The following is a 24,852-nucleotide window of genomic DNA, read 5'->3' as shown; positions in this document are numbered from 1 at the left end:
TTTTTTTTTTTTTGGGGGGGGGGGGGGTGGCAGTACAGGGATCTGAACCTGTGACCTTGGGGTTATAAGGCTGTGCTCTAACCAACTGAGCTAACTGGCCAGCCCTCAAGATTTTAAAGAATTTTACATATCAGTATAGTATGAAAATCTTTGTTTTGTATTTATGAGGAGTTTTACATTTAAAGTGATATGTCTAAGATTATAGTGTTACTAGTGATTCCAGAAATCGACTTAAGCTTTTTAGAGCATCTCATTGCTGTCTAGTTAAATTATTTGCAATGAAGGAATTTTAAACCTTGCTTTATTTTACTTCATTTCTCCTTGCCCTTCTGAAAGAAAATAGCAATAAGGAGCAATATTAATAACCTTAATAAGCAAAATAAGTTGTTTAAAAGCCTCACTCTTCTAATACCCACAGTAACAGATGAACTAAAATAGGACTGTTGTTATTGATAACCTTTTCTGATATCTGAATTGTTTAAATGAGAAATATGCCCAGGGAATCATATTAGAAATAGGAATCAAAGTCATAATCAAATAGACACAGTTATTTCTCTCGCTTTAATAATGTGTTCTTTCCCTTAGGTCTTTTATGATAACATGATATTTCTAGCTTTCTTTTGAGCTTCTGGGCTTTTCTCAACTCCAAATTTCTCTCTAAAGGCCTGTTTTTATTCTGAAGTACTTTCTTTTTAAGTAAAGTAGTTTCTTCTTGGGGGAGCTAGCATCTTTTTATTAGATCTGTTTTTTTAATATAGCAGTACAGCAATATCACTCTGAATGAATCCTTTTACTCTGGCTTTTCTTATGCTATAAATATCATTCATGCTTCACTGTGTGGAAATCCAGGCTACAAAGCAGTACTCCTATATTCTGTGGTTACTTGTACATTTTAAATTCTTTTGTAACATTTGTACATTTCTTAAAAGAGGTAGTCTTTGTTTTAACATAAGGCAACACTTTGCAGTTATATTTGTTTGAAGTGGGAAATCAAGTTCAGCTGGGCAAACTAGGTAAAAATTGAAGACTATCATACCTAATCTTACCAGATGCTACCTACATTATTCACTTGGATTAAGATATTGAGGACTTATGTAAAAGGCAGACTTATCAGAAATGAATGGTGCCTGAGAGAATGTGACACAGGACAAATCTGTTTTTTTGGGAGGAGTGGGAAGGGAAAGGTGGAGAGAGGCATCCTGAACATGGGCTGCTGGTTTTGGAAGGATGCTATCACAAAGAAATGATAAATGTTTGTGATGATGGCTATGCTAATTAGCCTGATTTTATCATTACACATGTATACATGTATTGAAATATTGCTGTGTATCCCATAAATATATTTAGTTATTATGTGACAATTACAATATGAAATCTCACACACACACACACACACACACACACACACGAAGGATGCTGAATTAGAGGACTCCAGGCTTCCAGAGAGACTTGGAGTAAAAAAGCCACCTCAGAGTGGTGCTTCATTCCTCCTTGGATGTAATTTTATATAAAACATGAGGGAGGGACTGAGGTTGCAGCATTGGAACAAAACACAGCATTATATCCCTTTTTTTGGTTTGTTTTTTATTTTTGGCGGCTGGCCAAGGGGATACGAACCCTTGACCTTGGTGTTATAACACTGTGCTCTAACCGACTGAGCCAACTGGCCCGCCTCTTGTTTGCTCATTTAAACATATATTTAGAACTGTACGTTGCCAAAAAGTTTCCTTTCCTTTTTTATTCTGTAGTTAACTCAGGGTTTTTTTTTTACTGATTTGTAGAGCAGTTCAAATCCTAAGTGCTCGAGTGCTTAGAAATCCCCTTTAGTGTTTGGTTGGACAAGGAAATCACAAGAAAATGAAAATGCAAAAACTGAACTTAAAGGGTCATTCTGTGCCTTCCAGCATCTTGTATAGCAAACCCTGACTTGTGTCTTTTTACCCTCAAAATATGTTTTCAGTAGTGATTGAATCTGCCACTATCAAAATAAGTTACTTGCATTTATTCCAAATTAAACAAAACAAGACAAAAAATATGAGGGAGAAGCAGTTTTTCCAAATTTGAAGTTATTTGAACAAACTGTCCTTAAAGTCTGCTTTGCTTTGTTTTGCAGTGATAACATTCAGCAATATCTGATGACCAATAATGTACCAGAGGCAGCCTCTACTCTGGTGTCTATGGCAGAACTTGACATCAAGCTTCAGGAATCATCCTGTACTCATCTTCTTGGTTTCATGAGAGCCACAGTTAAATTCTGGCATAAAATTCTCAAGGACAAGCTTACAAGGTAGGGAATTTACCCATATTTCATGGTAATTGCTTTCAGATGGATACTTGGTGATACTGTACTTAAATATATGTTACTTTTCTGTTACAGTGATTTTGAGGAAATTTTAGCACAGCTTCATTGGCCATTCATTGCACCCCCTCAATCTCAACCTATTGGCTTAAGTCGATCTGCCAGTGCCCCTGAGATGTACAGTAACCTGGAGACACTGTTTTGTCAGCTTCTGAAACTACAAACCTCGTATCTTTTTCGGAGTTGAAAATTTGATAAAATTTCTTCTTTCTGGAATGAATTTGTGCCTACCAAACAGAACTGTTTGAAAGTGGCCAAGAAGCCGAATGCGAGTCCTGGGTTTGGACTTGATTTTTAAATGCCCATCGAGTGGTGGATTGTTCTCTTGCAGAGTGAATTGCTTGTGGGTGGGAGGGCTGTGAGGAAGAGTTCTGAGATATATGACTAACCCAAGTTTGCATCTCATATAGGTCTCATGGGACAATAGAACAAATGGGCAAACCATTTGTTTGGGAGGAAACCATAGTAATGCAGTGTTAATTTAATCATATGTGTTAATTTAATCAAATGATTACTTGAATTTATTTCCCTACTATTCTTTTAGAGAAGATTTACAGATTAATTCTAATAACATTTTTGTGTATTTTTTACTGAATTCATATTTAATGTAAACTTAGATTACATATTATTTGTATTGTAATTAACTTTACTTAGTATCCAATACATTTGTTGGAAAAATTTATTGTGTGTATGTGTGTATACAAACGCATGTGTATATATATAGAGAAATACATAGATGCTTTGGATCCTTTTTCCTTGACTTGACTATGTCAGAGATGAATTACTTACTGAGCCAAAACAACTCCCAGAAAAATACTGTCTTCCTGCATCCCCTTCTGTCATCCTGCCCATCCAGATTATGCTGACTCCCCTTCAGAAGAGGTTCAGGTATCACTTCAAAGGGAACCGGCAGACTAATGTTATAAGTAAGGTGTGCTTTGCCAATTTTTGTCCTTGGTTTTTATTAATAGCAAATGTTACAGTTTTCTGTACTTTTACTGGTTTAAGTAGAAACCATTTAGGTTTTTTTCTCTAAAGGGCTAAAGTCCTGTTTTGTCACTGCCCATTGTAGATATAACTGGGGACTTGGGTTGATATGTTGTGGGAATCAGTTTACTCATTAGCACATCATCTGACCAATTACTCCGGTGTGACTTTTGGTGTTCTGTAGCGTTTGCTGTGGCAGTTTTTACAACTGGTTCCACATGTATTTCACTGTACTCCTTCAGATTTATAAATATATTGGAAAGAGAACTGAATGTCAAAAGATAGTAGAGCATTAGCTTTTGAATACAGGTGCTGATGCTAAAACGATCTATAGCTGTGCAAGAAAGATTATGGGGATAAATGATGGGAATAGCTGTAAGGAAGTCATCACCAACATTTTAATTGAGGGATTTTACCAATGTATATTGGGTATATTTTTGATATCTTTCTTTGACCTGAGAAACAATTATAAGCATCTGTTTTCAATGAAATTTGATAGATTTTGTTGGGAATTATATTCTTGGGAATTGCTAGGGGGTGGGTACTATCTTATTTATCCTTGAGTTTTGTTACAGCTAATACAGTGCACCTAGCAGGGGATCAGTTAATATTTTCAATTAAATGTTATTAAGTGCCAGATTATACCAGGCATTGTATGTGCCATATATAAATGAATTTATAGGCTCTATAGGATTTTAAAAGAATCAAGGGATAGGCAGTTAGGTTTGCAAAGGAAGAAGCAGAGTGGCAAAGGATTTCTGGTTCTTTTGTTCTTTATGGGTCTTCTTTTTTGGATGGGGTGTTCATGGAAGGAAGAGTAAAACCACTTAGTAAGTAGTAAGTGAGACAAAACAGTAAACCTAAAGTTGTAGAGAGGCAGTAATAATTTGAGGTAAGCAAATTCTGAGTTAAGTTGACTGCTTTTTAAAGTGTGATCCCAATGGACCTAACACTCTGTCACCAAGCCTAAACTGTGCAGCCCTTGAGTTAAGGGGCTACCCTTATTCATTTTTGTATTCCCAGCATCTAGCACACAACAGGGATTTACCATTCAGTAAATGTTTTATGGGCTGGTGGGTTAGCTCACTTGGTTTGAGCATCGTGCTAATAACAACAAGGTCAAGGGTTTAGATCCCCATGCTGGCCAGGCGGCTGACACACACACACAAAAGTAAATGTTTTTTGCATCCCTGTACAACAAAACTTGAAATGTTTGTAGAGTCATCTCTGGGGGCAATTTAAAATGCTGCATACCTACATTTCCTTTTCTATAATTATACCTGTTTTAAGGCATTTGTAATTTTTGTAATGCAGACCAGCCAAATTTTTTTCTAATCTTTTGAAAAGAAAAAGCAGAAGAAAATACTGTTTGAGAATTATTTTGGAATGCTATCTCAAAAAACAATTTAAAGGCCATTAGTTCTTTGTAATACTTATCATTTTACATATTACTAAAGTGCTAAGTTTTAAATATAGATGACATTATTGACATAAGCCAATTATTATAATTTATTAGGAGTATGTTGGGAAACATTTGATTATTAAGCTTTGCATGAGTTTAAAATTCAGAGTAGAAATTGTGCTCTTATATATAGGAATTTTCAGCTAATTTTTTACATGTTGTATGTATACAATTAGATAGATCCATTTAATTGTAACTTTCTAGTTGTAATGACTTAAGAACTCAAACTGTTTTACTTCCTTCCTTAGCCTGAATGGTACTTGGCTCAGGTGCTTATGTGGATTGGAAATCATACTCAATTTCTGGATGAGAAGATTCAGCCAATATTAGACAAAGTAGGCTCTCCGGTAAATGCAAGGGTAAGAGACTCAGTCCTAAGCATTTCAGTTTTAGAGTTGTATATATACATGAATAACTTGTTATTTACATATCTCATATTTGTTTTTTCAGCTTGAATTTTCTCGGGGCCTCATGATGCTGGTTCTTGAGAAGTTAGCTTCTGATATTCCTTGTCTACTCTATGATGACAATCTCTTCTGTCATTTGGTGGATGAAGTGCTCTTGTTTGAGAGAGAGTTACACAGTGTTCATGGCTATCCTGGCATTTTTGCTAGTTGTATGCATATTCTGTCAGAGGAAACCTGTTTTCAGAGATGGTTGACTGTGGAGAGAAAATGTAAGTGCTAATGTGGCCATAGGGAAGGGAGAGATATCCTTTTGTGTGTGTATGTAAATTTTTGGTGTTTTTCTCCTTCAGTTCTGGGTAGGAACTAGAGCCAAATAAATTTTTCTTGGTCAAGGTTTTCCAAGTTGCATTCAGAGATAATCTTATTTTCTTTTCTTCCCATGAAACTTAAGTTTTTCCTGGAATTACACTCCACATGTTTCTAGAGTGGAATGAATATTCAAGCCAGTAGGGTGTGTAACTATTTTACAGATATTACTGTATAGTATTTCTGCTCTTGGTGGAATCTTTTTGGATATAACTTGTACAGTCAGCATAACTATTTTGAAGATTTGGGGTGGATAGAGTAAAGCATCTTTAACTCTAAAATAGAGCATGTTAAGTATAGTACAACTAGGGGGAGATTGTGGTTTGGCTTTTTTTGGTAGAAAAATCATCATTCTTAAGAAATTGTAAGTTGAAAAATTAGGAATGACTGTAACTACTTAATTGACATTATCCTTTTTTCTGTTATTAGTTGCTCTTCAAAAAATGGACTCAATGCTTTCATCGGAAGCTGCCTGGGTATCCCAGTATAAAGATATCACTGATGTGGATGAAATGAAAGTTCCAGACTGTGCAGAAACTTTCATGACTCTACTCTTGGTTATAACTGGTAAGTATAAGTCTTTTAAGATATGACTTTGTTTTAAAAGTACTTTTCTCACATGGTACTTTTTCAAGTTCAACATAATTAATATTATACAGTGGTTATTATAATATCTTCAAATTAAGTTTCTATTTTGGCAGTGATCTAGCACAATATTCTAATTTTTGGATTTTTAATAATTCAAGTAAGGACTTAAACATTGGGATACATGAACAAAAAATTCCTGACTTGTTACATAAAAACAATAAAATAAGAATTTAATTTTATTGCCTAAACTCTCTTGCTATGCAGCTTTTTAAGTGTCTTCAGTAAATGGTGATTGACCTAAATTTTAAATATTATTTTCTTAACCTTGGTTTATCAAAGATTGCAGGAGAGAATGAAATAATAGTTTTAAGGATTGGAGTAGTAATAGGAGCTCTTGTTACAGTGCAGGGATTTTCTGGCTGGAGGGTGGCTTAGCAGCCCCTGGTGCCGGGTGGCCTGTAGCGCACTGCCTCACTGTAGTCCTTTTAGTTCTCCAGGTGCCACTTGGCCCTCATTGCCACCATCCTCGGCTCTCTTCGCCTCTGTCCTCCTCTGGTCTGTTTCCTGGGCCTGTTCAGTAACCTGGAGAAGTGTCATTCCAGTCCAGTCAGTAAATAATTCCATATTCCTTACTGTAATAAAATAAGAAAAACACTAAAACAAAAAAAGTTAAGAAAAACTTGTGTGTCTTTTAAAAACATTTTATTAGGAAAATTCAAATGTGCACAAAAGTTAGGATAATATAATGAACTTTCAGGCACCGATTACCAAGGTTTAAAACAATTTTCACTTTCTGTTATGTATTTTTCTCCCCAGCTTTATTTTTTTATTTTTATTTTTTTTTGTCCTTTTTGAGACCGGCCGCACCGCGTTCAGTCAGTGAGCACACCGGTCATCCCTATATAGGATCCGAACCCGCAGCGGGAGCGCTGCTGCACTCCCAGCGCCGCACTCTCCCGAGTGCGCCACGGGCTCGGCCCTTCCTGGAGTATTTTAAAGAACATTTTAAACATCTTATCATGTTTTCTGTAAATTCTTAAGTATGTATGTTTTTTAATCTGAGTTCTTTATTCCTTTTTTAAAAAATGCCATGTTGAAGAAACGGAGTCATTTTTGTATATAATTTTCTCATGTGTCTTTTTTAAAAATCAAGGCATAATCTGCATGCAATAAAATGCTCAGATCTTAAATATACTGTTCAGTGAGTTTTGACAAATATGTATACTTATGAAATCTATATCCTTAGAGAGTTTAGAAATAGACCCATACTTGAATGGTTAATTGATTTTTGACAAAGGCACTGAAGCATGTCAGTAGGGAAAAACCTCTATGTCATGGACAGTACCAAAAACCTTCGTATGTCTTATTAACTTTCTCCACAGACAGGTATAAAAACCTTCCCACAGCTTCCCGAAAGCTGCAGTTCCTGGAGTTACAGAAGGATTTAGTAGATGATTTTAGGATAAGATTAACGCAGGTGATGAAAGAAGAGACTAGAGCTTCCCTTGGCTTTCGATACTGTGCAATTCTTAATGCTGTGAACTACATCTCAACAGTACTAGCAGACTGGGCTGACAATGTTGTAAGTTAATGTTCTTTTATATTAAGTAATGTATTTGTAGTTTGAACCATTTAACCTTTAAAAATGTTCAGTCAGTCTATTGCAAGCAAAAATATACATGTTAGAATCACAGTGATGCCAAACTTAGAAGGTGTGATTAAGTACACATTTTTCTTTATCAAATCTCAAATAGTTAAATAATTCTGATATTTTAGTTTACTCAATTACCGGAAAAGAAAGCAAACCTTTCAAGAAATAGTTGTTTATAGAATGAACCTTTTTCCTCTTTCGACTTTGTACTTGGGAAATATTCATGTATGGTAATTGCCATCACAGAAAAAGCTAAGATTGAATAATAGTGATGCCAAAATCAATAAATCCAGGACTTTGAGGAAAATAAAAGAAATGTCATTTGATACCTTTTGAATGTTTTCTAAACATGACAAATTATGAAGAATCAAAAATAGAGGGCTGGCCAGTTAGCTCAGTTGGTTAGAGCATGGTACTGATAACACCAAAGTCCGGGGTTCAATCCCTATACTGACCAGCTGCCAAAGAAAACCACAGCATTTTTAAAGTTTTAATTGTTTCATACATTAAAAAATTATTTAACATTTTGTGTATTTTATTTTGAACTATATACAAGAGTAAATAGATTAGGGAAGTGAACTCCTGTGTGCTTCTTACAGCTTCTTACACCAATTTTGTTTCATTTAAACCTCCCCCCCCCCCACTTGATTATTTTGAAGCAGATTTCAGATATTATTTTATGGTAAATATTTTAGTATGTATATAAAAGATAGGAACTCCTTTTATTTATTTATTTATTTTTGGCAGCTGGCCAGTATGGTGATCAGAACACTTGACCTTGGTGTTAAAAGCATCATGTTTTCCCAAGTGAGCTAAGTGGCCAGCCCAGGAACTCCTGTTTTAGAAAACATAAGCACTGCCATGATAAACCCCCCCCCCCCCCCCACTTGATTATTTTGAAGCAGATTTCAGATATTATTTTATGGTAAATATTTTAGTATGTATATAAAAGATAGGAACTCCTTTTATTTATTTATTTATTTTTGGCAGCTGGCCAGTATGGTGATCAGAACACTTGACCTTGGTGTTAAAAGCATCATGTTTTCCCAAGTGAGCTAAGTGGCCAGCCCAGGAACTCCTGTTTTAGAAAACATAAGCACTGCCATGATCACATCTAAACATTAACTAATTTCTTATGTTAAAAGATATAATTTAAATAAATGTAAAAATCAAAATGGTTCCAGTTAACAAGTACTATGAGGCCTTTTCCCTGTAAGGATTCTACTGATCCTTTCCTTCTCCATGCAGATTCTATGTGTTGACAGGTTTGATCTGCCTGACTGTAATTATTAAGTAGTAATTTATTTTTACTCATTTTATTAATCTGAGTAATTTATTGGCTATCAGGTCTTTTGGTAGCCAGATTTTCTAATACGTACTTCCAACCAAAAGTGAAGAAACCTAATTAGCCTTTATAGCCTTGGCAGAGAGAGACAGATTAATTCCTTTAGATATTTTAGGTATTAAAATGATCTCAGAGGGCCTCTGGGACCTCCTTCTTGGACAAGGTGCCTTCAGGTGAGGAATCATTATTCTAAGACCATCTATGAGGATACAGAAATTAGCTTGGGTTTACACCAGTGTGTCCCATAAAGTAGATTTCATGACAGAAAACATCAACAGTGAACTAGGGATGACCTTAAAGTGTGAAAAATATATATTAAATGGTAAAAAAACTAACTATGCTGAATAAATAGGATAATAAATATGAAGATACATTATAAATGTAAAGTATTGTATAATTGTCATAAATGAAAATAGACAGGAAAGTGCAACAACAAAATAACTATAATTTTTACTAAAGACTTAAAAATACCACTCTTAATATGTGATAGGTAATATGGAAATTAAAAAATTATAGAGTTAAGTAATTAGAAAGATTGATTAACTGAGGATTGGTGGTAAATTCACAGTATACTAGGAAAAAACAAAATTTTCAAGATGATTCACGAAGATGGACAAGGTAAATTAAAATGTCTCTACAGTATCAAATCTTAAAGCAATAAAATGAAAAATAGAAGCAGAAATGAAATACACTCAAACATGAACATTTAAAAATATTCAATGCCTGGGCCGGCCTGGTGGCGCACTGCTGCAGTGCGCCACTTGGGAAGCATGGTGGCGCTCCCTCCGGGGGTTCGGATCCCACATACAGACCGGTTCCCCCTCACTGGCTGAGCGAGGTGCGGGTGCAGCGCAGAGTGTTGCGATCCCGTTGCCGGTCCCGGTCCGGTACGGGTGCGACACTGAGGGTTGCGATCCGTTGCCGGACATGAAAAAAAAAAAATAAATAAAAATAAAAATATTCAATGCCTAGATTAGGAAGGAAGTCTAGAAAACATGACAAGAATTATTTTAAATTATGAATTTAAGATAAAAAATTATAGTATACTGCTAATACATTATTTAGTGCATTTTGTTCTATGTCAAACAAAAAATTATAGTATACTGCTAAAGCATTATATAGAGAAAATGTATTTCTCATAATACCTATTTTACTGAAAGAAAAAGCAAAAATATTTATCTTAAATATGTAATAATAAGCCAAAATAAATAGGAAACAAAAATAAATATACTAATAACAGATATAAACAAGATAAAAACCTGATAAACAGAATCCTAGTTTATTCTTATCTGGACCCTCCAGCTGGGACTTAGTAATTATTACAGCTTTTTTTCTATAAAAATGTTCACTGAAATCCATGTACGCAATGTCATTCTGCTGAACAAAGAAAATAAAATAATTGTTTCATAAAATGAATATAATATGGAGTGTAATGATCAATGCGTTTATCTTCCTAAGTAAACTAATCAGTATAGATTAATTCATTTTGTACTTTTATGTGTCACGTTTCTAATTTTAGTAAGTACTTTATTCTCTCAGCCCCCACAGTGGTCCATTTTCTGCTAAGCTTTTTCAGTAGTATGAAACAAATTGTTCTTTATATTTGTGCTAGATGATCTAATGACGGACTCATTCAGGGCCAGATTTTTAGCTTCATTGAAATTACTCGTGGAGCATCATTAACTGCTTTCCTTGGTGCAGTAGTCTGTTAACAAAGATGAATTAGCCATCATTCCTTCTCCTAGAAAACTTATAATCTAATGCTGAATTAACTGGGTTCTTCTGTCTACAGAGAAATGACTAAATTTCAGAGTAGACTCTTCAGATGAATTGCACTCTTTGTAGGTGACAGAAACCCAATTCAAACTTGCCTAAGTTGGGGACTGAGGTGGGGTGGAAGGCAGTGAGGAGTTTGTTTGTGTAACTGAAAGGGTTAGGCGTGGCTGCTCTAAAGTTTGTTTCTGGTTTCATTCTCAGGCAGACTCTGGTCATGTGGCCATAGGTGGCTCCAGGCTCACATGGTCCATCTGCAATCTTGAAAGGGCAGTACTTCTTCCCTGATAGTTTCAGCAGAAATACCAAAATGGCCTCTCACATGTCCATCCCTGAACAACGAGTGGTGTGGCCAAGGCATGGTATTATCAAGTTATGTGTGCATCCCTGGCACCAAAGGGTAGGGCTAGCACCACCTGAGTCAGGTCGTCTCAGAGTGGAGAAGAGGTAGTTCCCCAAAGGAAAATTGGGTACGGTTATCAAAAGAAGGAGAAAAAATGCTGGTCAGTTGAAAGCAGCTGATGGTCATGACAATTGCCATGCAAAAAGATGTGGAGAGGGCCAGCCCGGTGGCGCACTGGAGAATGTGCCGCTTGGGAGCGCGGTGGCGCTCCCGCCGAGGGTTCGGATCCCATGTGGAGACCGGTTCCTGCTCACTGGCTGAGCGTGGTGCGGGCACAACACCGAGGGTTGCGATCCCGTTGCCGGTCCCCGGTACGGGCGCGACACCGAGGGTTGTGATCCCGTTACCAGTCAGTAAAAAAGACAAAAAGGGAAAAAAAAAAAAAAAAGATGTGGAGAGAGAGTGTATGTGATGATCTAGGTTCGCGTGGGGTAGTCTAAATTTTAGTAGTAAATGTGTAAAAAACTTGGCCACCAGATTTGATATATTTTCTTCTTTATCCATGAAGTGTTTGGGAGAATTCTTTTTTTTTTTTTTTTTTTTTTTTTAAAGATGACCGGTAAGGGGATCTTAACCTCTGACTTGGTGTTGTCAGCACCACACTTTCCCGAGTGAGCTAACCCGCCATCCCTACATAGGGCTCTAAACCCGTGGCCTTGGTGTTATCAGCACCACACTCTCTGAAGTGAGCCCCGGGCTGGCCTGTTTGGTAGAATTCTAAATGGCTTTTGGTTTTTATTAATTTTTAATGAGTTTTTTTTTCAATAACTTTAAAACAAAAGCAACTGAAAATTCCTAAGGAAACATTCAAAGGGAAACCAAGCATTTGATGCCCTTAACATAACTTTTTATGACGTGTTTATTACTAAATGCTATTCAGAGTTTTATTTGAAAAAATAACCTTGACAAGATGATTTATTTAGTGTGCTATAATTGTATTTTGGGGAAATAAAATTTCAGAGCTTCCTAGTTAATCTTACTCTTAAATGCTTATTGATAGTGTCATTTACTGTAGACAGGAGGTGAAAGAGAAAATTTTTTTTACTATATGTAATCCATGTATGTGATACAAAATTAAAAGCCACAAAACTTTATGTAGTGAAAATTGGTCTTATTTCTAACTCTCTCTAAAGCCAATTACTTTTATCAGTTTCTTTTATATCTTATCAAAGTTATTTATATAAACACAGACGTATGTGTACATATGGTAACATACTTTGCAAACTCTTCTGCTTTGCTTTTTCCAATTAACAATATATCTTAACCTTATTCCTTTTCAGAACATAGAGTTGTCTAATTCTTTTTAACAATAAACTACAAAATATTCCATTGTATGGAAGTACCATAATTAACCAGTCCTCTATTAATGGACATTGAGGTTGTTTTTAATCTTTTGCTAATTATCCACAGCATTTATTTCCTGTAGGACAAAAACAATAATATTAATTTCACCTACAATACCACTATAAAAATGACATTTTAATTCTCTTAACTCTCATATACCACGTTTACTAAAAATCTCATTCTGTGTCTAGAAAAAATGAGTACTTAAAGAAGTATGTGAACCATCAGGAAAATGTGGTACTATTTCCCACAAAATAGGATGGCCATAATAAAAATGATAACAATTATTAGTGCAGATGTGGAGAAATTTGAGCCCTCATACATAACTGGTGGAATGTGAGATGATGCTGTTGCTGTGGAAAACAGTCTGGCAGTTCCTTAGACAGTTAAACATAGAATTACCATATGATCCAGCAATTCCACTCCTAAGTATATACCAAGAGAAATGAAAACATATGTCAACATAAAAACTTGTACACAAATGTTTGTAGCAGCATTATTCATAACAGACAAAAATTTGAAAAAACCCAATGTTCATCAGCTGATAAATATGTAAATGAAATGTGGTGTATCCATATAATGGAATAGTATTGGTAATGAAAAGAAATGAAGTACTGATGTATGTTACAACATGGATGGACATTGAAAACATTATCCTAAGTGAAAGAAGCCAGTCACAAAGAACCACACATTGTATGATTCCATTTATATGAAATATGCAGAATAGGAAAATCCTATTTGCCCATGACAGAAAGTAGATTTGTAGTTGCCTAGGGCTGGGTGGAAGGGGGAGGGTATTGAGGGATGAAGGTTAAGAGTGAGGGTTCTTGGGGCGGGGGGGTGATGAAAATGTTCTAAAATTGTGGTGGTAGATGCACAACTCTGAATATACTAAAAGCCATTGGATTGTACACTTTAAATGGATATGGTATATGAATTCTATTTCAAACTGTTTTTTTTTAAAGTATATTAATAAACATGTTACCACATTTTTGCTTTCAGTTCTTTCTACAACTTCAACAGGCAGCATTGGAGGTCTTTGCAGAGAATAATACTCTCAGTAAATTGCAGCTGGGACAGCTAGCCTCTATGGAGAGCTCTGTCTTTGATGACATGATTAATCTCTTAGAGCGTTTAAAGCATGACATGTTGACTCGTCAAGTAGACCATGTTTTTAGAGAAGTTAAAGATGCTGCAAAATTGTATAAAAAAGAAAGGTATGTCTTCTGTATAAGTCAACTCTTAACACCAGTCTAATAAAAGTTAAAAGATGGTGCAGGCAATCCGCCTTCCAGGGTGCGTAGGTAAAACAGGGTTTGGCCTTTTGTATTACAAACTTTAACTATTTTTGATGGAAATATTTCTAAAATATGTTTTTTCGGACATTCTTAATCAGAATAAACTGATTATAATTTAGCCTTCAGCTCTTTGTAAATATGGAAAGCTGGTACATAATCTGGAGTTTAATAGCCATTTCAAAAAGTGAGGTGCTTCTGCAGTACCTGTGTAGGCTTGCATTGTACAATTTATTCCACTACCCTAATTCCTTGTAGACATCTGTTACGTCCACTAGAATGTGAGCTCCTTGAGAGCAGGCAATATCTATTTGTCCTAGTACAGTCCCTGCCACACACAGTGCTTACCATCAATTTGGAAGTTTTATTACTCCCCATTGTTTTTACTGAAAATTAAAGCATAAAATTAACTGTTTTATATCAGTAAGTAATATATTAAAATTTGGGGATTTAAAAAAATATCATCCTCATATTAAATAAAGAGTATTTAATTGAGAGTTACAGTATAAATATAGGTACATTTATTTTCTGATAGAGCTTTTAATATTGGGCTGTACATTTTTTTCTTATCCAGAATGTCCCAGGACAGTGCACTTCCCCAAACTTAAAATGATTTGTTAAAACTTTAAAAATAAAAAGTGGTGAAAAATTTTATGGTAAAAATTAATGTGTTTTTTTCCAGGTGGTTGTCCTTGCCATCTCAGTCAGAGCAGGCAGTAATGTCCCTGTCTAGTTCGGCTTGCCCCTTATTGCTTACATTACGAGACCGTTTACTTCAATTGGAGCAGCAGCTTTGTTTCTCCTTATTTAAAATTTTCTGGCAAATGCTTGTAGAGAATCTGGATATATATATCTACCAAGAAGTAAGTAAGAGTAGACTATATTTTTGGACTGTGATAATAAAGGCAACTGTTACATGAATTATTCTTTGTTTCAGATAATTCTTGCTAATCACTTCAATGAAGGAGGAGCAGCCCAGTTACAGTTTGATATGACTCGGAATCTTTTCCCTTTGTTTTCTCACTACTGCAAGAGACCAGAAAATTATTTTAAACAGTAAGCACAATATTTAACAATATTGATGTATCAAGTTAGATACATCAATTGATGTTAGAGGAGGTTTATTCCTTTTTAACAACTTTAGGCTTCCAGTGATTTTCAGTGGAATAAGGTCAACTAAAATTTAAAAACATTCTACTGTATGTTTAGAGCACAGTGGGGAAACCAAATTAATACATAAGATGGGACCCATGACCTCATAAAGTTTACCAGAACTGAGTATAAATTATACGTTGGGCTTTATTTTCTAGCATTTGGTTTAATTCTCTATTTGCTTATTACTAGGGGAATAAATAAAAAATGAAAGCAAGTGCAGTTCTGCCTTATTTAGTAAAAATAAGAAATTAAAAATATGTTTAGTAACTATTAATAGGCCAAGCCTGAAGAAAATTTGTTTTCTTAAACATTTGCTATTAATTGTGGTTCTAAATGTAATTATAAATGTACATAAGAGTAGGGCTGGCCAGTTAGCTCAGTCGGTTAGAGCTCAGTGTTGATAACACCAAGATCAAGGGTTCAGATCCTTGTACTGGCCAGCTACCGAAAAAAAGATGTATGTAAGAATAATTCTTAGAAATATTTTCAGAATTTGTTGATTTAGTATTTAAGTTATATTGGATTTTGTGAGATTATATGTTATTCCTTTTAAATTTATTATAAAATGAAAGCTATGTTTGCTTCTTTCAGTAAGATATGCCTATTTCTGTTATGTTATTTTAGTATTCTACCTTTCTGTTGCTTTCATTTTATCCCTTAATTGTCTTTTTTCCCATATGCTAATCTCCCTAAAGTCATAGTTACATTTAATAGACTATTAGTATCAAGTATTATAGTTAGGGAAATAATGGATACATATTGAAAACAATGATCCTATTACCTTACAGTAATCTAATGAAATATAAACTCTGTGCACCTATGTAGTCATAACATGTTAAAAGAGCCAAATAATAAATCCATAAATAGTCTTTATAGGGGACAGTGGACTAGCAGTGCAGGGAAGCTGTTTAGTTTCTCAAAATGAAATTGTTAAAGATAACATAGATGATATAGGTAATGGAGATCTCATTTCCCTCCTTTTCCCATCCCTCTTCCCTAAACAGTATAAAGGAAGCCTGTATTGTTTTGAATTTGAACATCGGTTCTGCTCTACTCCTGAAAGACGTATTGCAGTCAGCTTCAGGGCAACTTCCTGCCACAGCAGCATTAAATGAAGTTGGAATTTACAAACTGGCTCAACAAGATGTTGAAATTCTACTTAATTTGAGGACAAACTGGCCTAACACTGGAAAATAATGCATCTTTCAGAAGAAGACTTTTTTGTTTTATGTTTTTGTTCTTAACAAAGAGGAAGCCAGGAGGATTTCAAGTTATATGATGAAGTTCTGAATTAATGAAACTGGACAACTGAAAACTTCATTAGAATCATTTATTATCTTGGACTTATGATGTTACTAAAATGATGACCATATTTCTTGAGTCCTCTTGTTCCTAAGAAATCAAGAGAAGAAATACAGAAAATATGAGAACTCAAAGTACTTCTATTTACAAATATAAATGTTGAATATGTCTTTCAAAGAAAATACAGGAGTAGAGATAATAAATTATAACCAACTTTCAATTTCCTTTGCTAATTTAGAGAAACTCTGTTATGGATAATCAAACACAGCCAGTAAGTTTTTGGGAATTCATTATATTTCCATAAGAAAGCACATTATGAGATGGTGAATAAGGTAGGATTATTCTTCATTTTCCACAAATGTCCTTCCATTTAAAATAATTCCTAGTTCCATTTTGTGTGACAGTGGGCAACCTTTTCTTTCTGGATGATGTTTCAGGCCAAAGCATTCTGCCTCAGTCTTTCCTCAGTGGTAGGGACTGTAATTAAACATTTTTGTTTAATGTTTATGTAACTAATGATGAGATGAAAATCTTAAACTTTCTTTTTTCTTCTGACTTGTCCTTGGCCTTGGGTTGTATTAAATAATGGTTTCTTAATTAATCTTCAGAGTAGAACTTTTTTAAACAAATAGACCTAGATTAGCTGGAGGCTTTCTATATCTATCAAATTTTATTCCAATTTTTTTTTTTCTGACTTAGCATTTAGTTAGTACTTTTATTTTTATTTATTTTTTTATCTGTATCAGCCACACAGAATTAGTTAGTACTTTTAATGCTGTAACATCTCAAATCTGAAATTATCAGGCTGACATGTAACCTATTGTATTGATTGATATACATTTACTTTGCAATAAATAATTTTGAAGAGATATTTTGAGATAAATTGTTACTCTGTATTTCGTACAGAGATTTTTCCAACCAGTGTGTTGAGCTCAAAGCTTTTCTTTTAGTTCTCTGAGCAGTTTGGGACTTCTCACCACTTTCCTTGAGAATTGTTGTGGTTTCCCAATGAGAAAAGAAGGAGGCTCCCTCTGGAACTTCCTCTCTAACGCCAGCATTTTCCCCGTCCTCTCCCCAGGCTTAAGGACTTTACTGTCAGCTCTCACAGTCCTCACTTTCTAGTCAGCTGAAAGTTTCAAGAGGATGAAATATTTCCCTCAAAAGGTAGAATCTGACTTCAAAATCACACCATGTTATTAAAATATCCGTCATTTAAAAATAAACTTACACTTCATCCCTAAATTTATCCAAAGTTATTATATGTCCGTCATCTTTTAAAACTTCATCTGCAGTACACAGACCCAGGGTTTTTAGGGCTGTAAAAATCAGAATGAAAAGAAATGAAAATTTACAAAGTGAGAATTATTTTCAGATAAAGTTGTGGAATAACCACAAACTATTACCTCAATTTGTAGAAGTTACTGACCTTCTTTATACTGCACAAATGATATGGTGCCTTTGCCTGCGGTATCCATCATCTCAAACATAGCCACAATGTTAGAGTTATCCATAAAGTAAGGAAAAGCTACGGATGTTAATTTGGCAATTCTCATACTTTCCAATATGGATATTAAGTATTCTCTCGGTTTTTCTGCAAAAGAATAATTCCAACTCTTTCTAATGTGAAATTAAAATATCTCACAAATGGAAGTAGTCACAACAATTATTAAACACCTGTGTTCAAGGTCCTATACTAGGCACTGGGGATATAGGCCTTGCTTTCTTGAAACTTACAATCCATCAGGAAAGGCATGACATTGAACAATTAATTACATATACACGTGCCCTACCTCAAATAATTAAATAGTTCAGAGACTGGACCTGGGCATTTTTTAAAAAAACTTTCCAGGTAATTCTAATTTGCAGACAGGGTTGCAAACCAAACAGAGAGAACTGCATGATGCAGGAAAGAAGGTGGCCAGCCGAAAGAAGAGATGGGGGTGCAGGTTAGCTCACTTGGGAGAGCATGGTGCTGGTAACACCAAGGTCATGGGTTCAGATCCCCATACTGGCTAGCTGCCAAAAATTAATAAAAGAAGGGATGATAAAAACAAAGACTCAGATAAATATAGTCTTCCAATTGAAAGATGTAAATGTTCATTTGTAACATGAAAGAGTTTTGGATCCACTTACCCCTCTTCCTGTATTATTTTGAAGAAAATCACAGCAATAATATTTCATTAATAAATATTTGAGTGTGTACCTCTAAAAAAGATAAGGACTCCTTTTTCTTTTTCACTTTACCGCAACACTATTATCAATACGGTTCTCACATCATAATTTTTTTTTTACTATCCTCAAGAAGTATTCAGATTTCCAATTGTCTCACAAATGGCATAAATTTTAAGTACTTTTTAATAATCAAGGACTGGCTGGTTAGCTCAGTTGGTAAGAGCTTGGTGTTATAAAACCCAGTTCAAGGGTTCAGATCCCTGTACCAACCATCTGCCAAAAAAAAAAAAAAAAAAAATCAGTATACAAACATGGTCCACACATTATGGCCAATCTTTTCATAGATTGTTTTTTATTTTTTAATTGAGTAAAAATTGTACATATGATATACAACATGATGTTTTGATATAATGTATATACATTGTGGAATGGCTAACTCAAGCTATTTAGCATATGCAGTACATCACATATTTATTATTTTTTTTGTGGTGAGAACACTTAAAATTTACTTTCCTAGTAATTTTTAAGTACATGCTGTATTGTTTTCAATTGTAGTCACTATGATGTACGACAGATCTCTTGAACTTATTCCTTTTGTCTAACCGAAATTTTGTGTCCTTTGACCAAACAACATCTCCCTAATCCCCATACCCCCCCAGCCTCCTGTAACCACCTTTTTACTCAGTTTCTATGAGTTTGACATTTTCAGATTCCACATATAATTGAGATCATGAGGTATTTGTCTTTCTGTGCCTGGCTTATTTCACTTAACATAATGTCTTCCAGGTTTACCCATGTTGTTGCAAAGGACAGGATTATCTTCTTTCTTTAAGGCTGAATAGTATTCCATTGTATATATAGGTCACATTTTCTTTATCCCTTGATTCTATATCTTGGCTGTTGTGATTAACACTATAATGAACATGGGAGTGCAGACATCTCTCCGACATACTGATTTCATTTCCTTTGGATATATACCCACTAGTGGGGTTGCTGGATCATATGGTAGTTCTATTTTTGATTTTTTGAGGAACCTCCATACCATTTTCCATAATGGTTGTATTAATTTACATTGCCACCAACAGTGTACAAATGTTCCTTTTTTTTGCATATCCTCGCCGATTCTTTTTATCTTTCATCTTTTTATAACCGTCATTCTAACATGTGTGAAGTGATATCTCATTGTGGTCTTTATTTGCATTTCTCTGATTATTAGTGGCGTTGAACATTTTTTTCATATACCTGTTGGCCATTTGTATGTCTTTTTTTTTTGAGAAATGTCTATTCAGGTCCTTTACCCATTTTTGAAATCAGGTTATTTGTTTTCTTACTATTGAGTTGAGTTCCTTATATATTTTGGATATTAACCTCTTTTCAGATGTATGGTTTGAAAATAAATTCTCCCATTCCATAGGTTGTCTCTTCACTCAGGCTATATTTTTAAGTCTCTTATTCTATAGGTTTCCCCTCCGTCTTTCTCACTACTGGAATTTATGTGTTGAAACAAGAAGTAGACTTTAAAATATAATATAGTGTCTTATTTTACAAATTTTAATAGACTATAGAAACAAATAGGCTACCATGTATGAAGTCTGTTGATTCTTCCTGAGTTATATATCAAGTTTGGAACCAGAAAAAGGTCAGGTTCGGGGGCCGGCCCGGTGGCACACTGGAGAGTGCGCCACTTGGGAGCGCGGCGGCACTCCCGCCGAGGGTTCGGATCCCATGTGGAGACCGGTTCCCGCTCACTGGCTGAGCGCGGTGCGGGTGCAACACCAAGGGTTGCGATCCCGTTGCCAGTCCCTGGTACGGGCACGACACCAAGGGTTGCAATCCCGTTACCAGTCAGTAAAAAAGACAAAAAGGAAAAAAAAAAAAAGAAAAAGGTCAGGTTCGAATTTCAACTCATTACATTTCCTTTTAAGGCTAGAATAAGTAAATAATGCTAATAGAACTTTGTGTGCTACTTTGATGAAAATCTAAACCAGGCTTATTGCTGTATATCCTTTAGACTATATGTGATTCACACCCTGGTGAGTAATATAAAACATTTATATTAAGAAATGGGTGTATATGCAGAAAAATGAAACTTGTGAAATTTTAGGACAAAACAAGTGACTTCATAGAAACCTGTTATGTGACACTGAAAGTACAAGTCTCCTTTCCTCTGCCATTAGAAGGACTTGGGTGGGAAGTGAGAAGCACTGCATGTGTACTCTCTGTGCCAGCCAGACCCTTCTTTAGCTTTTCCACCTCCTCATCCTAGCTCAGTGTTTCCTCACCTGTGGCTTTCTCTCCCCGCCTTTGGAGCTTGTAAAGAGGTTTCAGAGTTCACATTATTAAAGGGATAACAGCATCTCAATTTTTTACATGATAATTATTTTATTAATATGGGACTATTCCAGCGCTCCCTTCCTTGTCCCCTTCTGCTAAAGAGAATTTTGTCTTTATCCACTTAGATTCTCTTCCCTACACCATGCCTTCTCTTTCTGTTTTTGCTGGATGGGTTCAAGGCTTTTTGTGCTGAAGGAAAATAAAGAATCCTTGAGATGCTAAATTGGTTGACATAATAAACAGCTGAGAGGAAAAGGCAAGCTAGGGAGCAGAAGACGGCAGAGCTGGATGGGCTGATTGTTGTAGATTTGGAACCTGGCAGGCTCTGCAGCTGCTCTGGGTAATAGAGTTGGGAGAGGAGGAAGGGGCTTTTGAGTGAATTTGCTGTGGATTATAGTTAGAGTCTCATCTTAGATTCCTTTCTAATTACTCTTGATTGCTGTAATGACTGTGCTTCTTTGAGTGCAATTTCGTGTTGGGACTGAGATGGCCATATGAGGGCCTGTCTTATAGATATATAAGAAAGCATATGTTATATGCATTATATAAGTTATATAATTCATGGCAGTATATGTTATAAAATATATTTTATAATATTTATTATAATACATATTTATATATCATATATTACATATATTTTCTCTTAAAAATAGAACTGCTTGAGAGCCTCAAAGAGTGTATATCAGACAACTAATGCAGGTCAGATAAGTGGGCTCATGTGACTCAGAAAAGTCAGTTTTTCTTCAGTTGCCCCATTGACTGCCATGGTGTTTCTGTTATTCATATAATGTTTAAGATACCCATAATTAGGATGATCAAATGTCCCAGTCTTCCTGGGACAGTCCTAGTTTGCTATGTTGTCCTGGCATAATTATTAATAGCACCTACTTTCACTCAAAATATCCCCAGTTTGGATGATAAATCTTATGATCATCTTACCCATACAGAACCATTAGTGAAGACGGGAAATGTAAGGGACAACAATGTTCAAGTGTAAGTTAATGAGGAGCATCAAGATAACAATTTGGTAAGTTCTTAACATAATCTTCAGCAGATTCATAAATTGCATTTTTCTGATCAAAATGATCGTATAGTATGTCAACATATAAAGAAAATTAGGGAATCAGGTCAAGATTTCCAATATCTAACTAATAATTCCAGAAAATAAGGAAAGAAAAATATTTCCTAGATCTGAAAGGAAAATGTCTGCAAATTATAAAAGACCACAAAGTACCTCGCACAACAACAACAAAACCACTCCAAGGCATAAAAATATTTAGAATTCCAGCAATAAGATAAAAAGACAATCCTATAATATTTCCAGAAAGAAAAAAACATATTTCCTACACAGATGAAGAATGTGATGCCATATGACATCAGACTTCTTCAGAGCAACACCAGAAGTTGGAAGACAGCGGAGCAATGCTCTTGAAATTCTGAGGTCAGTATTTCCCAACCTGGAATTGTGTCCACTCTTGTTACCATTAAGTTTTGGGTGTAGGATAAGACATTTTCATACATGTGAGTTTTCAAAATATTTACCACTTGAAGCATACTGTCTCAGGACATGTTCCACCAGGAGAGGGGGTAATGCAAGAAAGAGGGGAGCCGTATGTGCCATAAGACAGACAGGCTCTAAACACAAGAGAGGCGAAAATTCTTAGGACCGGTGAGGGAAAGTCTGCATAATCACTGTGTAGCAGGGCGGATAAGCAATCAGTCCACATCAATGCAGGAAGACAGCCAAGGGCTAGGGAGGGAATCACCTGACAACTGTAAATGTAATGACAGGACAGCTACTCTTGTGGCAAAAGAGGATATGGATGAATTAGTGAAAATTATCCAGAAAATTAAGCAAAAATTTAAAATGTAGTGTTATTAACTTCAGGGAAAACAACAAAGGAAATATAATCATAGCATACTACATGAATTAGCTGTGAACATTTGCCTAATAATATTGAAAATTCTGAATATTGGTTGTACTAAAATTGTGTTCTAAATTTATTGGGAAGATGGATGTGAGTGGGAACAGGGTGTGTGTGTGTGTGTGTGTGTGTGTGTGTGTGTGTGTGTGTGTGTGTGTGTTTATCTTCCACAATATAAAGCTAATATCTAAACCTAGAGGGAAAAAAACATTAAGAAGCAGCAGTATAAGACTGTTATTTAGAAATCTCAAGATAAATAGCAAAAGATATAGCTAAAAGAAATAATTTATTCTGTAGAATAGGAACTGGGGATGGGGAGGGGAATGCTGTTGTTATTCATCATAAGCTTTGAAGTACTTTTTGATTTTTAAACCCCATACATATATACAATTTGATAAAAATAAAAATTAAATTAAAATATATGTCGTGAAAAAATATTCTTCTTTTTTTTTTTTTTTTCTAAAGATGGCCGGTAAGGGGATCTTAACCTTTGGCTTGATGTTTCAGCACCACGCTCAGCTAGTGAGCAACCGGCCATCCCTATATGGGATCCGAACCCGGGGCCTTGGTGTTATCAGCACCGCACTCTCCCGAGTGAGCCACGGGCCGGCCTGAAAAATATTATTCTTATATAATAAATATAACACAATGAATATAAGACCACTTGTTGAAATAGGGAAAATTAAAATTTGTCTTAAGATATAATGAACATTATTAGAATAATATGAATAATATAACATGAATGTTATACATTTATTTTGAAAAACCAAATATCTTAAAATCAGGTGATCAAGAATAACAGTTCAGTAGTCTCTCACACACACTCACACACACACGGAAATTATAGCTGCATCTAACAGCAGAAGACAATTTTCAACAGTACAGTACCAAGTACTAGCAAGAGGCAGTAGTCAGTTTTCCAAAATATAGATTTTTAAAAATCATTTTGATAGCAACTTTTCCCCAGTGCATTAAAAAAAAAAAAAAAAAAAAGGCATCCATTTGTCTTTATTCCTTTTCACTACTAGTTGCAGAGGGTTTTTTTGTTTGTTTGTTTTGTTTTTTAAATTGCTTTATTGCTTTAAAACAATTAGAAAGAACTTTGCCACCTGTACATGATCATATTGGTTTTTGGCTAAGTCAGAATGTTTGGTACTTCCATTTCCTCACACAGAAGCAAATGAAAAATCTGGCATTTTGGATCCTCCGTATGGGGGCTGGCAGGTTACAATTCTGCACTCTGGGGAGAAGGACATAAAACCATTAATATAACTTTTTAATCATACACCACACAAAAATTATGAAATGATTCAAACTTTGTAAGTGGTTCAGATGTGTAAAAATTTGTCAAGAAAAGCTGTCTCCTCAAGAACATCCTATCGTTGGAAACATCTGTTGCTTGCCAGACATAAGGCTGATTTACATATTATTAATTTAATCATCCCCATATTCCCATGAGATCGGTACTGTTGTCCCCACTCTCCAGAGGAGGAGACCGAGGCGCAGGGTCTTGCCCTAAGTCACAGAGTGCTGAGTCGCCAGGAGCCAGGCTTCCTGCCCCCGGAGCCTCTCTCCCACCACCGACGAGCCCTCCGCCTGCTAAGTCCCACCGCAGCTGGCTAGCGGCTGGCACAAAGAGGTCGTTCAATAAGTACTTCTTCAATTGAAAGCCACCCAGTTAATTAGCCGCAGAAGGGCTCAAGTATCCGAGAGGCAGGGGAGAGAGCGCATGAGTGTGGAGGAGGGGTCCTGGGGAGGGAAGAGAGTCCCGCCGCGGGGCTAGCGTGAAGGGATGGCTGTACCGGGAATTTCTGGGGACGGCTTCGCGTGGGTAGCGGGTGGAACAGAAAGCCGAGTGGAAGGCAAGACCCTTACCCGGCCGGACAAAGAGGAGGACGCTGGTGAGATGGTTCAGCAGCTCCATGATTCGATGTTTTTCCAAATAATCCCTGGCTTGGCGCTCCCTGCTGCTATCGGCCTGCAT

The 24,852-nt window shown here is 35.7% G+C and overlaps 2 protein-coding genes across 2 annotated transcripts in view; one reads left to right on the top strand and one right to left on the bottom strand.

The window, feature by feature from the left end:
* RINT1 (RAD50 interactor 1) overlaps positions 1 to 17,320 on the top strand; it is a 25,869-nt gene extending 8,549 nt beyond the window's left edge. The window contains exons 5-15 of the mRNA XM_008567947.1: positions 2,114 to 2,287; positions 2,378 to 2,527; positions 3,134 to 3,290; positions 5,057 to 5,167; positions 5,259 to 5,484; positions 6,011 to 6,148; positions 7,552 to 7,751; positions 13,688 to 13,902; positions 14,663 to 14,843; positions 14,918 to 15,036; positions 16,140 to 17,320. Coding sequence (XP_008566169.1) covers positions 2,114 to 2,287; positions 2,378 to 2,527; positions 3,134 to 3,290; positions 5,057 to 5,167; positions 5,259 to 5,484; positions 6,011 to 6,148; positions 7,552 to 7,751; positions 13,688 to 13,902; positions 14,663 to 14,843; positions 14,918 to 15,036; positions 16,140 to 16,332 — 1,864 coding nt within the window. The 3' untranslated portion in view covers positions 16,333 to 17,320. The remainder of the gene's footprint in view (positions 1 to 2,113; positions 2,288 to 2,377; positions 2,528 to 3,133; positions 3,291 to 5,056; positions 5,168 to 5,258; positions 5,485 to 6,010; positions 6,149 to 7,551; positions 7,752 to 13,687; positions 13,903 to 14,662; positions 14,844 to 14,917; positions 15,037 to 16,139) is intronic.
* Positions 16,461 to 24,852, bottom strand: LOC103586657 (EF-hand calcium-binding domain-containing protein 10-like). Its single transcript, XM_008567955.1, has 4 exons — positions 24,744 to 24,852; positions 17,864 to 18,028; positions 17,666 to 17,753; positions 16,461 to 16,527 (listed from the first exon to the last, which is right to left on the bottom strand). The coding sequence occupies exons 1-4, from the start codon at positions 24,850 to 24,852 to the stop codon at positions 16,491 to 16,493; spliced, it is 399 nt and encodes a 132-aa protein (XP_008566177.1). The 3' UTR covers positions 16,461 to 16,490.

Source organism: Galeopterus variegatus, unplaced genomic scaffold, assembly GCF_000696425.1.
Source record: "Galeopterus variegatus unplaced genomic scaffold, G_variegatus-3.0.2 Scaffold20, whole genome shotgun sequence".
Classification (NCBI taxonomy): Eukaryota; Metazoa; Chordata; class Mammalia; order Dermoptera; family Cynocephalidae; genus Galeopterus; species Galeopterus variegatus.
Note: the sequence above shows the minus strand (reverse complement) of the source record. Positions and strands in the feature narration are given on the sequence as shown.